The sequence below is a fragment of the Mobula hypostoma genome, chromosome 4, assembly GCF_963921235.1.
Source record: "Mobula hypostoma chromosome 4, sMobHyp1.1, whole genome shotgun sequence".
In the NCBI taxonomy this organism is placed as follows: domain Eukaryota; kingdom Metazoa; phylum Chordata; class Chondrichthyes; order Myliobatiformes; family Myliobatidae; genus Mobula; species Mobula hypostoma.
In genome coordinates, this window is record NC_086100.1 from 139,494,389 (window position 1) to 139,516,844 (window position 22,456).

General features: G+C 42.0%; 3 protein-coding genes across 6 annotated transcripts in view; 2 read left to right on the top strand and 1 right to left on the bottom strand.

The window, feature by feature from the left end:
* zgc:113425 (uncharacterized protein LOC541425 homolog) overlaps positions 1-904 on the top strand; it is a 26,321-nt gene extending 25,417 nt beyond the window's left edge. For both annotated transcript variants that reach the window (XM_063046645.1, XM_063046644.1), the window contains one exon: positions 766-904. In XM_063046645.1, coding sequence (XP_062902715.1) covers positions 766-878 — 113 coding nt within the window. In that variant the 3' untranslated portion in view covers positions 879-904. The remainder of the gene's footprint in view (positions 1-765) is intronic.
* Positions 878-17,461, bottom strand: rab33ba (RAB33B, member RAS oncogene family a). 2 transcript variants are annotated; one of them, XM_063046647.1, is made up of 3 exons: positions 17,348-17,461; positions 16,849-16,927; positions 878-8,484 (listed from the first exon to the last, which is right to left on the bottom strand). In XM_063046647.1, exons 1-3 carry the CDS (start codon positions 17,422-17,424, stop codon positions 8,038-8,040), a joined length of 603 nt encoding a protein of 200 aa, XP_062902717.1. In that variant the 5' UTR covers positions 17,425-17,461; the 3' UTR covers positions 878-8,037. The 2 variants fall into 2 exon arrangements, with proteins under 2 accessions (XP_062902717.1, XP_062902716.1); XM_063046646.1 differs by having other exon boundaries at positions 16,849-17,419.
* The window catches only part of ugl (ureidoglycolate lyase), a 71,490-nt gene continuing 65,846 nt past the window's right edge, over positions 16,813-22,456 (top strand). Inside the window, exon 1 of one of the 2 annotated variants that reach the window (XM_063046643.1) lies at positions 16,813-16,944. The gene's annotated coding sequence lies outside the window, so the exon portion shown is untranslated. Of the gene's footprint in view, positions 16,945-17,415; positions 17,550-22,456 lie in introns of those variants that run through there. The other variant, XM_063046642.1, reaches the window with a different exon arrangement.

Genomic DNA, 22,456 nt, shown 5'->3' on the forward strand with positions numbered 1-22,456 from the left:
CCGAATCTCCTTTATCACTTTGAAGACCTGAACTGCATCACTCCGTCAGCCTTGTATATGCAAGTGCCTTGGGTGACGGTAGAGGCAGATACATTAGGGGCATTTAAGAGAGTTTTGGATAGGCACATGGATGAGAGAGAAAAATAATCGAGGGCTTTGTGGGAGGGGAGGGTTAGATTGATCTTGGAGTAGGTTAAAAGGTCGGCACAACATTGTGGCCGAAGGGCCTGGACTGTGCTGTACTTGCAACAGAAAGCAAGTTTATGCCACCTGTCTGCAGAGGATATGACAAGAAGGCAGGTGTGTGGGAGTGAGTGGGGTCTGGGATCAGCCATGATGGAATGGCGGAGTAGACTCATTGGGCTGAATGGCCTAATTCTGCTCCTGTGTCTTTATGGCCTTATGTAGAAAAATCCCTTTTTGTGCAATCTTGCTCTCACCCTTAAGAACATTTCTTAACCGGGTACAAGGTGGCTGATCTCCTACTTTGTCATATTTTCTGCCAGAGAGAGTGTAATTGATTGGGCGGATCTATGTCCAGTTACTTGTACTATGATCTTGACAGAGCAAGTTACCAGAGATCATTGGTTGGTATCAGATATCCTTTGGTTACACAATGGAATCTTTTTAGGCAATGTATTTGGCAGAGCTATCCATGCTAATTTAATTGAGAAATAAATTATTAATATGCTTCTACCTACTGTATTACAGTTGAAATAAATTCAGAATTTCAACTAACTTGATATGAATTTCTCTTAAAACAAGATGGTGGTGCTCAGCGAATCCTAAATGATCCGGTACTGTATGATGGGAATGGAGAGAAAGAGGAGGCAGAACTGATGTCAAAGTCAACAGCATCCTACATGCTACTTTCTTAAAATCAACTTTAATCACGTGTGGTTGCCTTACCTGCTAGACAAATGCAGATTGTTTCCTTTTATTGGACTTCATTGACAAGAATTTGAATCTGAGGAAAACTTAAGAAGTTTACCAAGATTTTCCTCAGCTTGGAATAGTTTTTGTACACATTACTTTTATGGCAGTCATTGCTGAGAGTTGACATTAGCACTGAGTATATTACTCATGGCAAATGTGAGGGAAAAAAATCAATTGAATAACCAGGTAATTTGCCATCTTTAAATCTTTTAATATAACTGTGATAGGTGATGTGATTTCCAGTGGCTACCATGTTACTGTTTAGCTTGAACAATGTAAAAGAATTGTTACACCTATTTTGACCAAAGAGCAGTGCTGAAGTGTTTGCACTTTTAAAACAAATAAATTCCGATCTTAAAATGCATATATATTTTAAGAATTTATTCCACAAAATGTTTCAAAACTTACAGTTGAGGTTATTGTGAACTCAAGAAAATATGCACATGCTGGAAATCCAAAGCAACACACAAAATGCTGGAGGAGCTCAGCAGGCCAGGCAGCCTTTATGGAAATGAATAAACAGTAGACATTTCTAGTTGAGACCCTTCTTCAGCACTGAAAAGTAAGGGGAAGACAGAATAAAAAGGTGGGGAGAGAGGATAGATAGAAAATGATAGGTAAAGCCCAGCAAGTAGGAAAGACAAAGGGCTGGAGAGGAAAGAATCTGATAGGAAAGTGAACCATAGGAAAAAGGGATGGAGGGGACCAAGGGGTCCATGTCTAAATCCACTCTTTCCCCCTCTATTGCACCATTTCTCCAAAACATGCACAGGTAACACTATCCTTTTTACATCTTGGGGCACCAGAAGTTGAGAATAGATATTTTTAACTTTGTAATGCTCTGAAATGTAATGGGTAATTTTGCCAGTAATCATAAATTTGCAGTATCTTTAGACTAGATCAGGTGTCATGTGTGAAGCCAAGCAGAGCTGCAGAATGCATGATGCTAATGAGAGATAACAAAAGACAATGGAGAAACATTCAAAATGCTGATAAGAGAGAGATTAATGAGAAAGAGACACAATTCAGATGTTGGCGTCTGCCACAGACCGTTTGCTTTGAACCTGAACTGTCTGAAGTTTGATGGACAGGTGATACCCCATCAGGGGGATAAAAATAACAGGTTTGCTAAGGCACGACACACACACGCCACGAGACCCTGGAAAGAGCAGTGTGCCCCACAAGTTGGTGGGAGTTTGGAGGACCGGTTCGTGGGAATTGGTCAGAGGCTCACAGGGTGTAAAGGTATGATCGGTGGGAACCTGGTGTGTGTCCGCCCATGCCTGGGTGCCGGGTTCACCACGGAAGAACGATCGCATCCGGAATGGAGGGGTCACAGTTGGTGACCACAGCTGGATCAGAAGGCATCGAAAAGGTTTGCCTGAAACCAACTGTATCTCTCACTCTCTCTCCCACTCTCTCTCCAACAGTACAACAACGGCGATTACTTCAAACTACACTAGACTGAACTGAACTCTACTTCACCTTAAGACTGATCATTTTACCCCTGGACTGCGATAGAGCTTGGTTGATTCCTATTACCCTATTTCTGTGTATATTATCTTGGTAACCTGTTACATTTATATCCTTACGATTAGCATACTGTATTACTTATTTCTTTAATAAAACTTTATTAGTTCCTAGTAATCCAGACTCCAATGAGTGTTCCATTTCTGCTGGTTTGGCAACCCAGTTACGGGGTACGTAACACAGGCTTCCCTTTTTCAGCTGGACTTTAGTTTTTTTCTTGATTCATCCTGTCCTTCATTGGAATTTTAGTTGCATTTTGAAATCTGGATGCAGCATTGAGCAACACTGTTCTAGTGGCAGCATCCTCCCACCACGCACAGCTTTCGTTACCTTTCCACCCTTGACAAAGAACTTCAGATCGGAGGTTAGTCCAAAAGCCTCTTGGATTCAGCAGTGTTTTTTTTTAATATAAATTACTAGACACTCTGGATATGAATCCAGAGTTTCCAAGTGGAGGGGCCTGGAAGGATTTGCGCTGGGATTACCGAGAATAGCATTTTTGTTTAGCGCTAAATTTTGCGATGAAACGGGAAGCTATCAGAATTATACACGTACTGAAATGTTCTTTGGTCAGGAGAATACTTACTCTGAAATAGATTGGTTCAGTGCCGATATCAAGTGCTTGGATGATGTGCCATATAACCAAGAATAGCTTGAAACAAGTTTCCACTGACAACCAAGTATATAGGCAGTGCACAATGAAATAAGAGTGAACCAAATAAGGGCAATACACCCTGCTGAACAATGGACATGGTGCTGCTGGAAAATGATCAGCGTAAAGCCTGCAGACACACATCAATAACATGATAGATACAAAAAGTGTTACTTCTGACTCTGGTTGTGTTCTGCGGTCTGAAGTGGAGGTGGGAGAAGATTAATTAATGTAAATAGAGTTGAGAGGGAGATTATAACAGGTTATTCATGTCAATTACAGCACTAAAATGATCCAATTAGTCCTATTACCCCTCTCTATCCCTGTATTCAAATACATTACTTCCTATTAGCATTTATTAATTTCCTTTTCAGATTGGAGACACATTCATGGGCCTCTGATAGGATAGCATGATGAGCCAGAAACCAGTAACTGGAAAAGACACAATAGACAATAGGTGCAGGAGTAGGCTATTCAGCCCTTCGAGCCAGCACCACCATTCACTGTGATCATGGCTGATCATCCACAATCAGTACCCTTTTCCTGCCTTCTCCCCATACCCCTTCACTCTGCTATCTTTAAGACATCTATCTAACTCTTTCTTGAAAGAATCTAGAGAGTTGACCTCCACTGCCTTCTGAGGCAGAGCATTCCACAGAACCACAACCCTCTGTGTGAAAAAGTTTTTCCTCAACTCTGTTCTAAATTGCCTACCCCTTATTCTTAAACTGCGGCCTCTGGTTCTGGACTACCCCAACATCAGGAACATGTTTCCTGCCTCTAGCGTGTCCAATCCTTTAATAATCTTATATGTTTCAATCAGATCCCTTCTCATCCTTCCAAATTCCAATGTATACAACCCCAGTCACTCCAACCTTTCAACATATGACAGTCCCGCCATCCCGGGAATTAACCTCGTGAACCTACGCTGCACTCCCTCAATAGCTAGAATGTCCTTCCTCAAATTTGGAGACCAAGACTGTACACAATACTCCAGGTGTGGTCTCACCAGGGCCCTGTACAACTGCAGAAGGACCTCTTTGCTCCTATACTCAACTCCCCTTGTTATGAAGGCCAACCTGCCATTAGCTTTCTTCACTGCCTGCTGTACCTGCATGCTTACTTTCAGTGACTGATGAACAAGGACACCTAGATCTCGCTGTATTTCCCGTTTTCCTAACTTGACACCATTCAGATAGTAATCTGCCTTCATGTTCTTGCCACCAAAGTGAATAACCTCACATTTATCCACATTAAACTGCATCTGCCCACTCACCCAACCTGTCCAAGTCACCTTGCATTCTCATAACATTCTCCTCACATTTCACACTGCCACCCAGCTTTGTGTCATCCGCAAATTTGCTAATGTTACTTTTAATCCCTTCATCTAAATCGTTAATGTATATTGTAAATAGCTGCGGTCCCAGCACCGAGCCTTGTGGTACCCCACTAGACACTGCCTGCCATTCTGAAAAGGACCCATTAATCCCTACTCTTTGTTTCCTGTCTGCCAAGCAATTTTCTATCCATGTCAGTACCCTACCCCCAATACCATTTGCTCTAATTTTGCACACTAACCTCCTATGTGGGACCTTATCAAAGGCTTTCTGAAAGTCCAGGTACACTACATCCACTGGCTTACCCATGTCTATTTTCATAGTTACATTCTCAAAAAATTCCAGAAGATTAGTCAAGCATGATTTCCCCTTCGTAAATCCATGCTGACTCGGACCTATCCTGCCACTGCTATCCAAATATGCTGCTATTTCATCTTTTATAATTGATTCCAGCATCTTCCCCACCACTGATGTCAGACTAACTGATCTATAATTGCCTGTTTTCTCTCCCCCTCCTTTCTTAAAAATGGGATAACATTAGCCACCCTCCAATCCGCAGGAACTGATCCTGAATCTATAGAACATTGGAAAATGATTACCAATGCCTCCACAATTTCTAGAGCCATCTCCTTAGGTACCCTGGGATGCAGACCATCAGGCCCTGGGGATTTATTAGCCTTCAGTCCCATCAGTTTACCCAACACCATTTTCTCCCTGATGCGAATTTCCTTCAGTTCCTCTGTAATCCTAGGTCCTCTGGCCACTATTACATCTGGGAGATTGTTTGCGTCTTCCCTAGTGAAGAAAGATCCAAAGTACCTGTTCAGCTCATCTGCCATTTCCTTGTTCCCCATAATAATTTCACCTGTTTCTGTCTTCAAGGGCCCAACTTTGGTCTTAACTAATTTTTTCCTCTTCACATACCCAAGAAGCTTTTACTATCCTCCTTTATATTCTTGGTTAGCTTACCTTTGTAGCTCATCTTTTCCCCCCGTATTGCCTTTTTAGTTATCTTCTGTTGCTCCTTAAGTCTCCCAATCCTCTGGCTTCCCACTCATCCTTGTTATGTTATACTTCCTCTTCTTTATTTTTATACTGTCCTTGACTTCCCTTGTCATCCACGGCTGCCCCTTACTTCCCTTAGAATCTTTCTTCCTCTTTGGAATGAACTGATCCTGCACCTTCCGTATTATTCCCAGAAATACCTGCCATTGTGGTTCCACTGTCATCCCTGCTAGGGTATCTTTCCAGTCAATTTGACCAGCTCCTCCCTCATGGATCCATAGTCCGCTTTGTTCAACTGTAATACTGACACTTCCGATCTTCCCTTCTCCCTCTCAAAATGTAGATTAAAACTTATCATATTATGGTCACTACCTCCTAATGGCTCCTTTACCTCTTGTTCCCTTATCAAATCTGGCTCATTACACAACACTAAATCCAGAATTGCCTTCTCCCTTGTAGGCTCTAATACAAGCTGCTCTAAGAATCCATCTCTGAGGCATTCCACAAACTCCCTTTCTTGGGGTCCAGTACCAACCTGATTTTCCCAGCCTACCTGCATGTTGAAATCCCCCAGAACAACCGTAGAATTACCTTTGCGACAAGCCAAATTTAACTCTTGATTTAACTTGCACCCTATATCCAGGCTACTGTTTGGGGGCCTGTAGATAACTCCCATCAGGGTCTTTTTGCCCTTACAGTTTCACAGTTCTATCCACACTGACTGTACATCTCCTGATTCTAAGTCCCCCCTCGCAAGTGACTGAATTTCATTCCCCACCAACGGAGCCACCCCACCGCCTCTGCCAACCTGTCTGTCCCTTCAATAGGATGTATATCCCTGAATATTCATTTCCCAGCCCTGGTCCTCTTGCAGCCATATCTCTGTTATTCCCACAACATCATACTTGCCAATTTCCAACTGAGCCTCAAGCTCATCCACTTTATTTCTTATACTCCGTGCATTCAATTATAATCCTTTTAATCCTTTTAAAGTAACACGCTTTGAAAGGCAGTAACATTGTAAAGATTCAGAATCATTTACAAAAATAACTACTTTAGCTGACAGGCAGAAGACCAAGAGTTTAAGTGGAAAGGGGAGTAGGTTTTATAAATTAACTGCGTGTGCACTTTAGAAGTCAATACAGACATCAACAAAGACTTGATAATAAAAGAGTCAGATAATGCAAATCTAAAAGATTGGAACAAACAGAATGACGTTTGTAATTTTTTTTAATATTTAAAATTGATTGTTTTAGTGTGAATTTAATAAACTAATGAAGCTATTCTTGATAATGGATTAAGTATGACAATTAATGATTTATTTTCAGCTCGCTCATTACAATGGTGAATTATTAGAAATCCAACCATCATCTGGCAATTCTGGATAGATTACACATTAAAACTCAGCCCTTCATCTTTCATCAGTGGTTACTATTAATACATGCATTTTTAGTCAATGATGAATAAATTGCTTGATAGTTCAGAGTGCAGTCAGTAAATATCTTTTTGCTGCATTGATACAAACAAAAGGAGGCAGAATGAATGATTCTGATATTCTCGCAACACATGTCTTCTCTCATGATGTTTCTCCCCATTTTAATAAGACGGAAGATTTGGCAAACGTTTGTTCAGAAGTACCCACAATCATTCCCTTTGTCAGAGCCAGCTTTTATGTCCAGGAATAAATGCACACTGCCTCTTCCTGTCCTCTTACCTTGAGCAAAAATCTTAAAACATGTAAGGCTTTAATTGTCTAAGTTAGACCTTACTAGTCAAATTTAATTAAATCATTTAAAATGTATATTTTCATATTAGTCAAATCATAAAAGAGCAAGTTACATTTCAGCAACACCTATCTGTATGTTATTTGGCAAAACTGAATGCAAATACCACATTGGTGCACTAATAATTTAAAAATAAAATCTTCAATCTTCCCTCCTTTTCCCATCAACATTCTATAAATTTTGCATGAAAGTTACTTTAATCAAATCACCAATTTTCCTATGAAAGCCCAAAAATTTAACCCAACTAACACAGGCATCATAACATTTCCAAGTATGCAGGAAGCACATTTGGTCCCCACTGAAAGTGAAGAGTCAAGATTAATAATAACAACCCATTGCTGCTCTGGTCATGCTCCTGCTCCCAGACAGTCAGATATTCGCTGTTAACCGACTAAACATCTGAGGGGTTTCCAAGACCAAGACGATTAATTTCAAGATGGAATAGAAAAGATTAAGGAAAAGCTATGAAAAGGACAAGGAAGTATAAAATGACATTAACTGAATAAAAGATATTGGTATTTCTCTTGTATGTTGAGGTACAAAATTAATGACTGATAACCAATACCAGAAAATGGACGCTTTTCAATTCTGGACTGTCCACTGACTTAATTTTCAGTCAGTATTCGCCAGGATGAATCCCAATTCTTGTTCAACCACATTTCCTTTGATGGATGGCAACAAGATCTGCCAGGTTCAGTCAGAGAACTTATTGCAGCCTTGTCCACACTCAAAGCAATATTTAGCAGCAAAGCACTTTTCATTCTGTTTCAAATGGAAAACAAATCCTTTCTCTTTAACAGTAACACTCCACACCTGGCTTTGGTTCAGATTCCAGCTCAACTTTGGACTGATCTACCTGCAGTTGGCTAAGCATCATGGGCTTGTGGTTCTTTAGTTTATGAGCCAAAGTCATGAAAATGGCTTCTACGTGATCGTTATCGTTTGGGTTCTTAGCCGATGTCTCAAATAGCGGCATGTTTTGAGTATCAGCAAATTTTTGAGCAAGGTCAGTTTTAATTTTGGTGGAGTCTTTCAGGTCACACTTATTTCCCACAAGGATGCGTGGAATTTCCCCACCTAGCGAGTGCTGTTTGCATTCTTCAATCCAGGCTGGAAGGCTCTGGAAGCTAACAGGGTTGGTCACGTCGTACACAAAGACAACAGCATGGACGTTCCTGTAGTAGTGCTGCACCATGCTTTTCCGAAAACGTTCCTGGCCAGCTGTGTCCCAAAGCTGAATCTAAAAAAAGGTAAAAACAAAATTTCAGTCACCTGACAATATCTTAACTGCCGTTGAGATAATTATTCACGTGTAGGCAAATTTTCAAAGTTGTGAAGGGGGCAGAAAGAATCATAACTGTTGTTACCAAGCGGAGCAAGTGCTATACCTGGCCCTACACCTCCTCCCTCACTACCAATCAGGGCCCCAAGCGGTCCTTCCAGGTGAAGCGCCACTTCACATGTGAATCTGTTGTGGTCATCTACTGTATCCAGTGGTCCTGGTGTGGCCTCCTGTATTTCGGTGAGACCCAACATCTTTAAGAGTTGTCCCAAATAACCAGCTGCCCCAATTAACTGACAGCCAATTAACCAGAATCCACTGTATTTCAACTCTTGACAAAAAGACGAGAAGTGCTTTGGCTAACGTAGGCTGTGGGGTAATATAAATAATACAACAAAGAGGATATAAATATTACAAAACAATGGAATTCAATGGGAAGTATGAGTTTTGTCATCTTTGTGGGAGGCATAGTGGGAACCTACAGGGGAATAAATGTATATTTACATCATTGCAATTTGTAAAACTTAGTTATAAAGATTTTTTTTTAAGATTATGAAGACACGCAGTCCTCTTTTATTGTCATTTAGTAATGCATGCATTAAGAAATGAAACAATATTTCCTCCGGTGTGATATCACAAAACACAGGACAGACTGAGACTGAAAAAAACTAACAAAACCACATAATTATAACATATAGTTACAACAGTGCAACAATACCATAACTTGCTGAAGAAGTCCATGAGTACAATAAAAGTTCAAAGTCTCTCAAATGTCCCACATCTCACTCAGACGGAGAGAAGGAAGAAAAATTCTCCCTGTCATACCCGACCACGGTCCGACTCTGAGTCATCTGAAAACTTCGAGCTCTGATCAGCTCTCCGACACCGAATACTGAGCGCCATCCCTATCCGAACGATTTGACCTCCTTCTCGGTTGCCAAAAGTAAGAAAGGCTGGGGATTTTGAGGCCTTCCCTCCGAAAGATTCCCGACCGCGCAGTAACGACAGCAGCGAACAAGCGTTTCAAAAATTTTACCAGATGTTCCTCTGTGCTTTCACGTCCCTCTCCAACAAATCAGAATTGTCCACAGCCCCTATTTAACAGATACGATATCATTTTTCATCAGAGGGCTGCGCACACGCGGCGCGCTGCTCTCTCCTCCCGCCGTTAGATTTCAGTGTCCAAATACAAAATTCTTTTAGAAATGTGACATAGCTGTTTAATAAATCCATCGAGAAAGACATGAACTTTGATTTTATACACTGTTCTTTTGTTTATTAACTGAAGAGTCTCAAGTATTGTTTTCGAGTGTGGATGTTCCATTTCAGACTCTTTCCATGAATGAGAACAACAATTAAGGGTGGAAAAGAGCTGTACTTCTTGGAACTGGGACGAAGTTCACTTTGTGTCCTCAGGATTTATAAAGCACTCCATAATCGGAATCAGGTTTAATATCACTGGCATATGTCACGAAACATGTTGTTCTGCTGCAGCAGTAGATTGCAATATGCAAAAAAACTATAATTTACAGTAAGATATAAAATTAGTCAAAAATCCCCAGGGCCAGATGGTCTGCATCCCAGAGTGCTTAAGGAAGTGGCCCAAGAAATAGTGGATGCATTAGTGATAATTTTTCAAAACTCGTTAGATTCTGGACTAGTTCCTGAGGATTGGAGGGTGGCTAATGTAACCCCACTTTTTAAAAAAGGAGGGAGAGAGAAACCGGGGAATTATAGGCCGGTTAGCCTAACGTCGGTGGTGGGGAAACTGCTGGAGTCAGTTATCAAGGATGTGATAACAGCACATTTGGAAAGCGGTGAAATGATCGGACAAAGTCAGCATGGATTTGTGAAAGGAAAATCATGTCTGACGAATCTCATAGAATTTTTTGAGGATGTAACTAGTAGAGTGGATAGGGGAGAACCAGTGGATGTGGTATATTTGGATTTTCAAAAGGCTTTTGACAAGGTCCCACATAGGAGATTAGTGTGCAAACTTAAAGCACACGGTATTGGGGGTAAGGTATTGGTGTGGGTGGAGAATTGGTTAGCAGACAGGAAGCAAAGAGTGGGAATAAACGGGACCTTTTCAGAATGGCAGGCGGTGACTAGTGGGGTACCGCAAGGCTCAGTGCTGGGACCCCAGTTGTTTACAATATATATTAATGACTTGGATGAGGGAATTAAATGCAGCATCTCCAAGTTTGCGGATGACACGAAGCTGGGTGGCAGTGTTAGCAGTGAGGAGGATGCTAAGAGGATGCAGGGTGACTTGGATAGGTTGGGTGAGTGGGCAAACTCATGGCAGATGCAATTTAATGTGGATAAATGTGAAGTTATCCACTTTGGTGGCAAAAATAGGAAAACAGATTATTATCTGAATGGTGGCCGATTAGGAAAAGGGGAGGTGCAACGAGACCTGGGTGTCATTATACACCAGTCATTGAAAGTGGGCATGCAGGTACAGCAGGCGGTGAAAAAGGCGAACGGTATGCTGGCATTTATAGCGAGAGGATTCGAGTACAGGAGCAGGGAGGTACTACTGCAGTTGTACAAGGCCTTGGTGAGACCACACCTGGAGTATTGTGTGCAGTTTTGGTCCCCTAATCTGAGGAAAGACATCTTTGCCATAGAGGGAGTACAAAGAAGGTTCACCAGATTGATTCCTGGGATGGCAGGTCTTTCATATGAAGAAAGACTGGATGAACTGGGCTTGTACTCGTTGGAATTTAGAAGATTGAGGGGGGATCTGATTGAAACGTATAAGATCCTAAAGGGATTGGACAGGCTAGATGCAGGAAGATTGTTCCCGATGTTGGGGAGGTCTAGAACGAGGGGTCACAGTTTGAGGATAGAGGGGAAGCCTTTTAGGACCGAGGTTAGGAAAAACTTCTTCACACAGAGAGTGGTGAATCTGTGGAATTCTCTGCCACAGCAAACTGTTGAGGCCAGTTCATTAGCTATGTTTAAAAGGAAGTTAGATATGGCCCTTGTGGCTACAGGGGTCAGGGGGTATGGAGGGAAGGCTGGGTTCTGAGTTGGATGATCAGCCATGATCATAATAAATGGCGGTGCAGGCTCGAAGGACCGAATGGCCTACTCCTGCACCTATTTTCTATGTTTCTATGAAAGCAAAAAAAGGAAAAAAAAAGTGAGATAGTGTATATGTGTTCACTGTCCAGTCAGAAATATGATATAAAAATTGAGGGGAAGAAGCTGTTCCGAAAACATTGTGTCTGTCTTCAGGCTCCTGTATCACCCCGTTGATGGAAGCAGTGAGAAGAGGTCATGTCCTGGCTGATGGGGGTCCTCAATGATAGATACCATCTTTTAGAAGATGTCCTCGATGCTGGAGAAGCTAGTGCCCGTGATGGAGCTGGCCAAGTTTACAACTTTCTGCAGCTTCTTCCAATCCTGTGCAGTGGCCCCTCCATACCAGACAGTGATGCAACCACCATGGTACATCTGTGGAGATTTGTGAGAGTCTTTGGTGGCATACAAAGTCCTAATGAAATATGGTCGCTGTTGTGCCTATTTTGTAATTGCATCACTAAGTTCAGCCCAGGACAGATCTTCAGAGATGTTGACATCTAGGAACTTGAAGCTACTCCAGCCTTTCCACTGCTGATACCTCAATAAGGAGTGATGTGTGTTTCTCAAATTCTCCTTCCTGAAGTCCATTGGAACTCAGACAGGCAGCATCTATGCAAAGGAATATATTGCTCTAGCATTTTGTGTGTGGTACTCTGGATCTCCATCAACTGCAAAATCTTTTGTGTCCATAACAATGATAAACTTTCGAAATAATTACTGTTGTGATGGGGGGGGGGGGTTGGAAAGAGAGAAAGATAGTTAAAGCAAGTTTATGCATCATATGCTCCTAGAAAGCAATACACAGCAGCCCTGTAATACAAACACAAAACTACTAAAGCACGTAGCTAAAGTACGTCAGGCAGCAAATGTGACAAGAGAAAGTTAACATTTCAGGCTGGAGATCTTTTGAAATAACACTTATGACCAGTGCATCCATCCTGAAGCACTAACCTTGCTTTTCTTTTCACAGATCCTGTTTTATTTTGCTGAGTGTTTTCTGGAGTTTCCTGTTTTTAATGACTAGCTAATGCGTTTTGGGATGTTGAGGGATGGGAGAACTATTTTATGCTTCTTTTAAATAGTACCAAGGAATCTTTTACATCCTCCATGAAGGCGGATGAGCATTTCTTTTTAAATATAGAAAGATAACAATCAACAGATCTCCAAAATGAAGCATTCTAAAAGAGCAGTTCTTTCCATCCAAACTATTTCCTGTGGCAAGTGGGTCAATAATTCAAAATAATCACAAGCTCACAATTTAAAAAATATGAAAAGAATTTTTTCTCACAACAGTGGTCAGGAAATTAATAACCTCTCTGATCAACTATAAGAAGTCAGTTCCCCAAATGAATTTAAATAGAAATTGGGAAAGTAAGGATGAGGAAATTACAAGGTTTGGACATGGAATGGGGATAACTGAACAGCTCCAGCAGCCAGAATAACCACCTCTCGGCTCATTTCTATAATTCTAAAGTTTGATAATAATTCCACTTTTCCCCTAGCTATTTATTCCTTCTGATCCATAACATACCAAATCTAAAATAATCATCGATTCTAATGATGATAATAACGATCAGACAGAAAAGACATTGGGTATAATTGAATTATTTACATTAATAATTACTCACAATGAGCTTTAAATTAACCATCAGGGAAGGTAGTATAGGAGCCTGAAGACCCACACTCAACATTTTAGATACAGCTTCTTCCCCACCACCATCAATTTTCTGAACTGTCCATGATCACTACCTCACTATTCCTCTTTATCACTATTTTTTGGTAACTAAAGGTAATTGTTAATGTCTTGCACAATGCCACAAAAACATTTCACTAAACTTGATTTTGATTAAAATAGGTAAGAAATTTCCAATTACTTAAACTTGCATGCTTTAAATAATTTAGATCCAGCCCTTCCCATGCTCCCAAAATAAACAATTAACTTGCTATTTTGGTGACAGTTCAAAACAGAAAGTGAAGATGAAGCCAAGACAGCTTGAGTTAACTATACAGATATTATGCCTACACTGCGGGAGAGAAAAGATGGCTTTTTTTCATTTCCTCCCAAAGAAAAATCTTTGCCAAACAGCTTACTTAAAGGGGCGAAGTAAAATTGCTGAATCACAGCACTGCCACTGACCACGTTAGATACGTCCTCCATCTGATATCTTGGGGATTATCAGATCACCAGCATACAAAACAAAGTAGAATGGACACATTTGCCATTTGAGAATGCAAAAAGACAGCAAAATTAAAATAGCAAAGAAACTTAAGACATGGCTCAATTTATATTCAGAAAAATATCCTGTTAACTCTGGAGCAAATATTAATCATTCACCTCCCAACCTTCCTCCACAATTTAGGTACATCATGGTGATCTGTAGGCAAATCTTAATTATTGACCTATGACTATATAATTACTTTACAAAAGAAACTATTCTCTTTGGCTTAAAAGTTTTCATTTAGCAGAGCACTGCAAAACTTCTTTTCAAAATCATTCCTAAATGGTGTTTCAAAAAGATCCCATCCAAATACAAAAAGTTCTGATAATCTGCTGTCTGGTTAGAAATCTTTATGATTCTGTGTCTAGCTTACTAGGCAATGTTTACCATACTCATTTTCCTCTTACCTAATTCACTGGAAAAATTCATTACTGTGCAACATATAAAAAACTGAACTAAAACAGTTAACATAGAAGATCTGCTAGTCCGGCATCTGAAATCCCAAGCATGTCAGAACAGAGTTTTACTGCACCACTATATCTGCCTGTACACAATGTATAAGGAAAAGCACAGCCAAGAGCAGAAAAGTTCTTGACATTGCATCACCATTAACATCTACAATTGCAAAGGTCCCCATAACAAAATGCCAGACAGAATCCAGTTTAGTAAATGAAATATGAGGAGTCCAGCAAAAAGAAAACAATTGGAGAAAAAGGCAACAGGCTTTTTCTGAAGTCTACAGCTATGGGAGATACTCTTCATTCATCCATCCTTACAAGTTAAAGTAACTTGATTTTCCTTTTCATCAGTTCTGACAAAAGTTCATGTTGAAATGTTAATGCTTTTCTCCTTCTACTCAATATTGGTCTCTCTCACAAGCTTACTCCTAAAACTATGTTTTCCTGATCATAAGAAATACCACTAAACGTCATCACATTAATTTCCTTGTGGCAATCAGTGTCACACAGCAGAACTACATTTTTGGTGTGGTCTCACCAGAGAACCCAACATGAACTCTGTGTACCTCAAAACTCAAACTTAGCTTATGCGTGACACAGAGTTATACATAACTTGGACAAGAAGGGGAAAAATATCAGTGAAGGATGCTCCCATCCTAACCAGTCCACCACCATTTACTTTCACATCACTTACATTTTACTGGTGGAAGATAATCAATACTACCTGCCCACACAGACAATGCTCTCAGAAGAGCCCGAGGTCACTGACGTGAAACATTAACACTGCTTTTTTCCCTGGCTTTTATATATAAAAAAAATTCATAGGTAATTTCAGGAAACAGGTTGAGGTGGGGGCCATTATAGATTTTACAAATAATGTATCATGGACAATTTACAATGAGACCATTTGGCCTATTGTGCCTCTGTAAAACAGTTAGTTAATGCTACATTTTAACAACTTTGTGGGAAACCCTAGATTATAGTTCTCGAACTGTATACCCAAGAACCCCATTAACTGTGATAGGTTGTTCTGCCTCGAGTCAGCTCAGCCGACTATTTGAAATTGATTCAGGTTAGGTTATTATCATACACCATCGCTGAAGTACAGCACAGAAACAGGCCCGACAGTCCACACCAAAAACACTTAAACTGTCTACTCCCATCGACCTGCACTGGGATCATAGCTCTCCATACCCCTGCCATCCATGTACCTATCCAAACTTCTCTTAAATGTTGAAATCGAGCTCGCATGCACCACTTGTGCTGGCAGCTCATTCCACACTCTCACGATCCTCATGTTCCCCTTAAGCTTTTCACCTTTCACCCTTAACCCATTACCTCTGGCTGTAGTCAGTGGAAAACCCCTGCATTTACCCAATCTACATATGCCCCTCAATATTGTATACCTCTATCAAATCGCCTCTCAATCTTCTACATTCTAAGGAATAACATCCTAAAATATTCAATCTTTCCTTCTAACTCAGGTCCTCCAGACCCAGCAAAACTCTTGTAAATTTTCTTTGTATGCTTTCAACCTTGTTTACATCTTTCCTGTAGGTAGGTAACCAAAAAACACACACACAATATTCCAAATTAGGCCTCACCAATGATACAACTTCAACATAACATTCTACATTGATTTATGAAAGTCAATGTGCCCACAGCTTTCTTTACAACCTTATCTACCTGTGTCGGCACATTCAACAGATTATGGACCTATATTCCCAGGTCCCCTTGTCCTACACACTCAATGCCCTCCCATCCCGTTCACTGTGCAAGATCTACCCTGGTTGAACCTACAGAAGTGCATTAAATTCCATCTGCCATTTTTCAGCCCATTGTTCCAGCTGATGCAGATCCCTCTGCAAACTATGATAGCCTTCCTCTCTACAACCCCCAATCTCGGTGTCATCCACAAATGTGCTGATCCAGTTGACCACATTATCATCCGGATAAAACACAATAGAACATCTGCAGGTGCTGGAAATCCACAGCAACACACACAATGCTGGAGGAACTCAGCAGGCCCAGCGCTTCTATGAGAAAGAGTAAACAGCCGAAACGTCAACTGTTTACGCTTTACTATAGATGCTGCCTGGCCTGCTGAGTTCCTCCAGCATTGTGTGTGTTGCTCTTATCATCCAGATCATCGATATGGATGACAAACAACAATGGACGTAGCACTGAACCCCACGACACAGGCCTCCTAGTCAGTAAGGCAACTATCTACTACAATTCCCTGACTTCTTCCACAAAGCTAATGTCTAATCCAATTTACTATCTCATATTGAATGCCGAGCGACTGAAGCTTCTTGACCAACCTTGTCAAATACCTTGCTAAAGTTCACACAGACAACGTTCACTAACTTGCCTTCATCCACTTTGCTGGAAACTTCCTCGAAAAACTCTACAAACATCGTGTAAAATTCCTCGCCTGTGTATGCGGTAATAATAAATATAATTAACACAGCCACAGGCAAAACATCGGAGAACACTTTACCTATCGAATGGGGGGAGGGCAATAGGTGGTGGAGGCGGGATGTTGGCGTTACCTTTATTTTTTCTCCGTCTATCTCCACCGTCTTTTCTCGGAAATCCACCCCGATGGTGGCTTCAGTCTTGTCGGGGAACCTGCCGGCGCAGAAGCGGTAAGTCAGGCAGGTCTTGCCTACGCCCGAGTCGCCAATGACGATGATCTTATAGATCCTGGAACGGGGCGGCGCGGTGAACATCTGCGAGCCGGCTGGGGGAGCGCCGGGCGCCGGTGAGTCTGTGGCTGACATAACTCCGAGAAAAAGGGAGGGTGAGCAATAAACTGTGAAGTGAGCGGCGTCCTGTTCTGTCGCGCGCTGGCCGGCTCAGCGTTCCAACCGCCCGCCGCGCTTCAGCTCGAGCCTCAATCCCGCCGCGCTGGCTGCACCTCAGCGTTCCAACCGCCCGCCGCGCTGGCCGGCTCAGCGTCCCAACCGCCCGCTGCGCTTCAGCTCGAGCAGCTCAATCCCGCCGCGCTGGCCGGCTCAGCGTTCCAACCGCCCGCCGCGCTGGCTGCACCTCAGCGTCCCGTAGCCACGTCGCAGCAGCAGCAGCCGGCCGCCGTCTCGCCGTCTCGCCGTTTCCCCGTCACACATCACCCACACCCCCGATCTGCTGAATGGAAGAAGGGAAAACACAGCTCAAGTACCGAGAAAGTATCGCGAGAGCTCCCCAGGAGAGGCTACAAACACTATTCTTCTTCTTCTTCTCCTCCAGAGAAGTAGCGGTCTTTCCTTAAACGCTCAAAACCGATTTTTCTTTCTCTGCACTATTTGTTTCAAATCGATGATTTTGCAACAGTTTTTTACTGGTTGGGGTTTTCCATAAATCTGGACAGAGTACTTAATTTTATTTTGTTCGGATGGGAAAGTTGGCGCAGGTTACCTGGGAGCTAATGGTAAACAGGGGAACAATTGCTTACTCCTTCTGCTAGAGATGGTGAATAATTTGTATTCCGATTCTGGAAGAGTAATTTATATTCTGCTGAAATAACTTCATGTTTGAAATCTTATCAGTTTATAGTATTACTAAATACACATAGTTAAGGCTGATAGTCCTAAAGCGACTTCCAAGCAGTAAAGTACTGTTGATATCTGTATATTTAAAAGCCAGTTGCTAAAATTGTTTTGGAAAGACACACTAAAGCTCACGTATGCGTCACTTTATCCTGAGATATTCCATCTGTTCTAGCCATTAATCCTCAAACCTCTATATAACGTTAAAAAACAATGTTATCTCTTTTTACCCCAGCTCTGGCATAAGGTCTTTATGGAGAATTAACTTTATTTTCTCTCTCCACGTACGTTGCCTGACTTGCAAAGTACTTGCAGTATTCTCTGCCTTTGTTTTGGATATTCAGCATCTTCAGATTTTGATTTTTGATGTACTGTATCAATTATGATGTCTATGCAGTCAGAGTTTTATGAACACGATGCATATGTAATAGCAGTTCCCTTCGTCTTTCTGTGTTTTTCAATATACCGTCTGTGCTTGTGTGCACACACGTTTAGAATTATTGTCTTACCACTATCACCCTTTCATACTCCACTATCACATATATTTCAATGAAGCAAAGAGCAGCAATGTGAACAAAATAAAATATCCCAAACAGCAAAGTAAAATAGCTAGAACATTTGTTTTGTGATGTTAGTTTGGTATTGAATATTGGCAAGGATGCTGGAGAGAGTATTCTTGTACTTATTCAGAATAATGCCATCAAATCTTTGACAGTCCCCTCAGAAGACAACTTTGATTATACAACAATATTTATCTACATGCCAGATAGATGTTCACCGAATGTCACTTGATCCCATAGTGTTGAGTCACTTTCTTCAGGAGGAACATATTGTTTGACCTGCTTCCACTCTGGTTTTACAGACTGAGGTCAATATGGGAAGTATTGACTTACTAAAGAAGGAGAAAAAGCTGGCTAGTGGAACCAGTGAATGGGTAGTCTATGAGGTGGTATGTACCTTTTACAATATGCAAATGGTTTCTGAGTCCTGTTGATGCATAAATGTAAGGTTTTGTATAACCATCCTGAATGCCCTTGTCCGTATTTGGCAATCACAGTCCGGTGATGTTGCATTTTTTTCAAGGAGGCTTTGTGTACATCCTTGAATCTGTACCTTTGTACATCAGTAATTACTTCCCATGCCTGCACTCAAAATAGTGTCTGTTTCACAAGTCTGTTGTGGAGCATTCGAATGATGTGCCCTTCTTAAATATAGTGGACAAAACTAGCTAGGATCTCTTGAATTCTGGAAAAGGATAGTGACATTGGTTTGCATGTCCTTCCAGTACATTGGTGGCGTCTTTCTCATGTCTTGAAAGAACGGCTACAGATAGTCCAGGTGTAAGAAGTTTAATGGAGGGAAGAGATAACTGCTGCCTTGTAAATTGTGTTTTCTGCAAGGTTTGAATCATTGATGTCCAAACACCCTTTTCTTCGGTCAACCAAAAGCAGCATTGCAAGAAATGGTCAATTTCATCATCAATGCCTGTCATCATTGAGGGAGGGTTTATGAGATGTGGGAAGTCATCCATATTTTCCAGAGTCATTCATTGTGTGAACCTTCATTGTTGGTGGGGGTGAGGTGTGATTTGGTCCAATTGGGATGGGTGGTGAAGGACCATCTATCCTGTAGATGCTCATCCTTTCATATGAATCAGCGAATGATACTCATTTATTGCTTTCATGTGTACTGAGGATCGCTGGAAAGCTTTCATTTTGTATGCCATCCTGATAGTTCGTGCCAAACATTAGCATCTAAATGTTATGCTATGCATGTCAGTCACAAAGTTAAACCAATCAACACGACATATGACATGAATGGACAGATTCTTGAAACAGTCACCCACCACCCATATCTTGTTGTTGAAATTAGCAAGGATCTTAACTGGGCATGCCACATCAATCAGATTTCAGCCAAAGCGAATAAAGTGCTGGGTATCCTGAGAAGAAGCCTCCGCTCATGTAGTAAACCCATCAAGGACATGGCATACAAGACACTCGTCCATCCAAAGTTTGAGTATTGCACGGCCATACGGGATCCCCATCAAACTAACACAAAGAAGTCCATCGAAAAAATCCAACGCCATGCTGCTCGCTTTGTGTTAAACGATTACGGCAGGAAATCCAGTGTCACCAACATGCTCTCTAACCTTCAATGGGAACCACTTGAAAACCGATGTATTAAACTACGGTTAATTTTCATTTTCAAAGAAGTTCACAACATCACTCCAACAAACATCCAAATTTGTCACAGGGTCAGTTCACCTCGACAGCAAACTGGACCTCACATATTGGAAACAACAGGAATTCTGCAGATGCTGGAAATTCAAGCAACACAACTCAAAGTTGCTGGTGAATGCAGCAGGCCAGGCAGCATCTCTAGGAAGAGGTACAGTCGACGTTTCAGGCCGAGACACCTTCGTCAGGACTAACTGAAGGAAGAGTTAGTAAGAGATTTGAGAGGGGGAGGGGGAGGGGGAGATCCAAAATGAGAGGAGAAGACAGGAGGGGGAGGGATGGAGCCAAGAGCTGGACAGGTGATTGGCAAAGGGGATGTGAGAGGATCATGGGACAGGAGGTCCGGGGAGAAAGACAAGGGGGGGGGAACCAGAGGATGGGCAAGGGGTATAGTCAGAGGGACAGAGGGAGAAAAAGGAGAGTGAGAGAAGGAATGTGTGTATAAAAATAAATAACGGATGGGGTATGAGGGGGAGGTGGGGCATTAGCGGAAGTTAGAGAAGTGGATGTTCATGCCATCAGGTTGGAGGCTACCCAGACAGAATATAAGGTCTTGTTCCTCCAACCTGAGTGTGGCTTCATCTTTACAGTAGAGGAGGCCGTGGATAGACATGTCAGAATGGGAATGGGATGTGAAATTAAAATGTGTGGCCACTGGGAGATCCTGCTTTCTCTGGCGGACAGAGCGTAGGTGTTCAACAAAGCGGTCTCCCTGTCTGCGTCAGACCCCTCCTGTCTTCTCCTATCATTTTGGATCTCCCCCTCTCCCTCCCACTTTCAAATCTCTTACTAACTCTTCCTTCAGTTAGTCCTGACGAAGGTTCTCGGCCTGAAACGTCGACTGTACCTTTTCCTAGAGATGCTGCCTGGCCTGCTGCGTTCACCAGCAACTTTGAGTTGTGTTGCTCACATATTGGAAACTCCTTCATTCGATAAGATTTGCTACCAGTACTCCCTCTACCCAAGATCAACAAGAGAGTGGAATCTTCTGCCGCCAGACCTGCATAGTATTTCTGACATTAATATTTTTAAAGATAGACTCAATCAAATCGATTTAGGGGATCTAGTCAAAAAAGCTTACTTTACAATTTAACTCCCACGCCTTCCCCACTGACTGCGCGTTATAACAGCCATCCAGCAGTGCTTGCCCAGTACCAAGCAGAAGCAGAAGTACATTGGTGTAATAAAAAGAAAACAGATTGCAGAAGATAGTGTAGTTGCAAAGAAAGTACAGTACAGAGAGAGAAATAAACTGGGAGATCAAGAGTTCACAAGTTCATCTTTTAGCATAAAAGAAGTCTGTTCAACAGTTAGATAACAGTGGGACAAAAGCTGTCCTTGAGTCTGGTGCTCTGTGCAATCAGGCGTTTGTATCTTCTTCCTGACAGGAGAGGGAAGAAGAAAGAATGACCGAGATGGCAGAAGCCTTTGTAGGTCTCTGACAAAGGGTGCCGGCCCGAAACATTGACTGATCTTTTCCGCAGATGCTGCCCGACCTGCTGAGCTCCTCCAGCGTGTTGTGAGTGTGGCCTTTGTAGGTCGCTTCCTCGAGGCAGCGGGAGGTATATATAGAATCAATGAAGGGAGGCTGGTTTGCATGATGGACTGAGCTGAATTCGGAACTCTCTGCAATTTTGTTTGGTCCTGGAAGAGCGGTTGCTGTGACACGCAATGGACTGGAACTTGGGTTTTGAATGTGAGTAAATGCAAGCGCCTTCAACTGTAGAGATTGGTTCTGGAGGTTAGATGCCATAAGTTGAATAATTCTATGTAAGTTCTGAAGATTAGCTTCAATGCAACAAAAAGGTCATTGGAGGTGAGGTGCAGCTTTCCAGTGAGGAAAAACTGGAAGGAGTATTGGGGCAAATATGAAGCCTTGTTTGACAACAGACTTCGCTGAGATTGTCTCTGCTGTAGACACAGGGGCCATTTCTTCTGTGCTATCATGTTGCTTATGTAAGATGGAAGCAGGTTTAGAAGGTGGCTAAATTTGAGGAGATGTGAGCTTGAAAAAGACCATCTAAAATGGCTGATGTTGCTCCCTGCATTTTCCTAAAAGTTGTGGCATAGTGAAATTCATGTCCATTGTGGCACTGCATCTTGATGACCATTGGCTCGTATGGGAGAACAAAGATGTAGCAGACTGGGGCTACAAGGAAGTAGTCACCCCTAAGTTTCAGGAACCAGGTAACCTGGTGATTGTCAGGAGAGGGAAAGTGAAGGGGCAGCCAATGCAGAATACCCCTTTGGCCATTCCCCTCAATAATAAGTATACCACTTTGGATACTATTGGGGGAATGGCCTACCGGTGAAAGCTTCAGCAAGCAGGTCTCTGGCACTGAGTCTGGCTCTGTAGCTCAGAAGGGAATGGGGGA

Bases quoted from the DNA above. Each gene is read 5' to 3' on its own strand.
- rab33ba (XM_063046646.1), bottom strand. From the start codon at position 17,079: ATGTCAGCCACAGACTCACCGGCGCCCGGCGCTCCCCCAGCCGGCTCG. The intron at 8,485-16,848 runs GTAACGCCAACA...ACCTTTTTTTAG, and splicing joins TAGACGGAGAAAAAATAAAG to ATTCAGCTTTGGGACACAGC.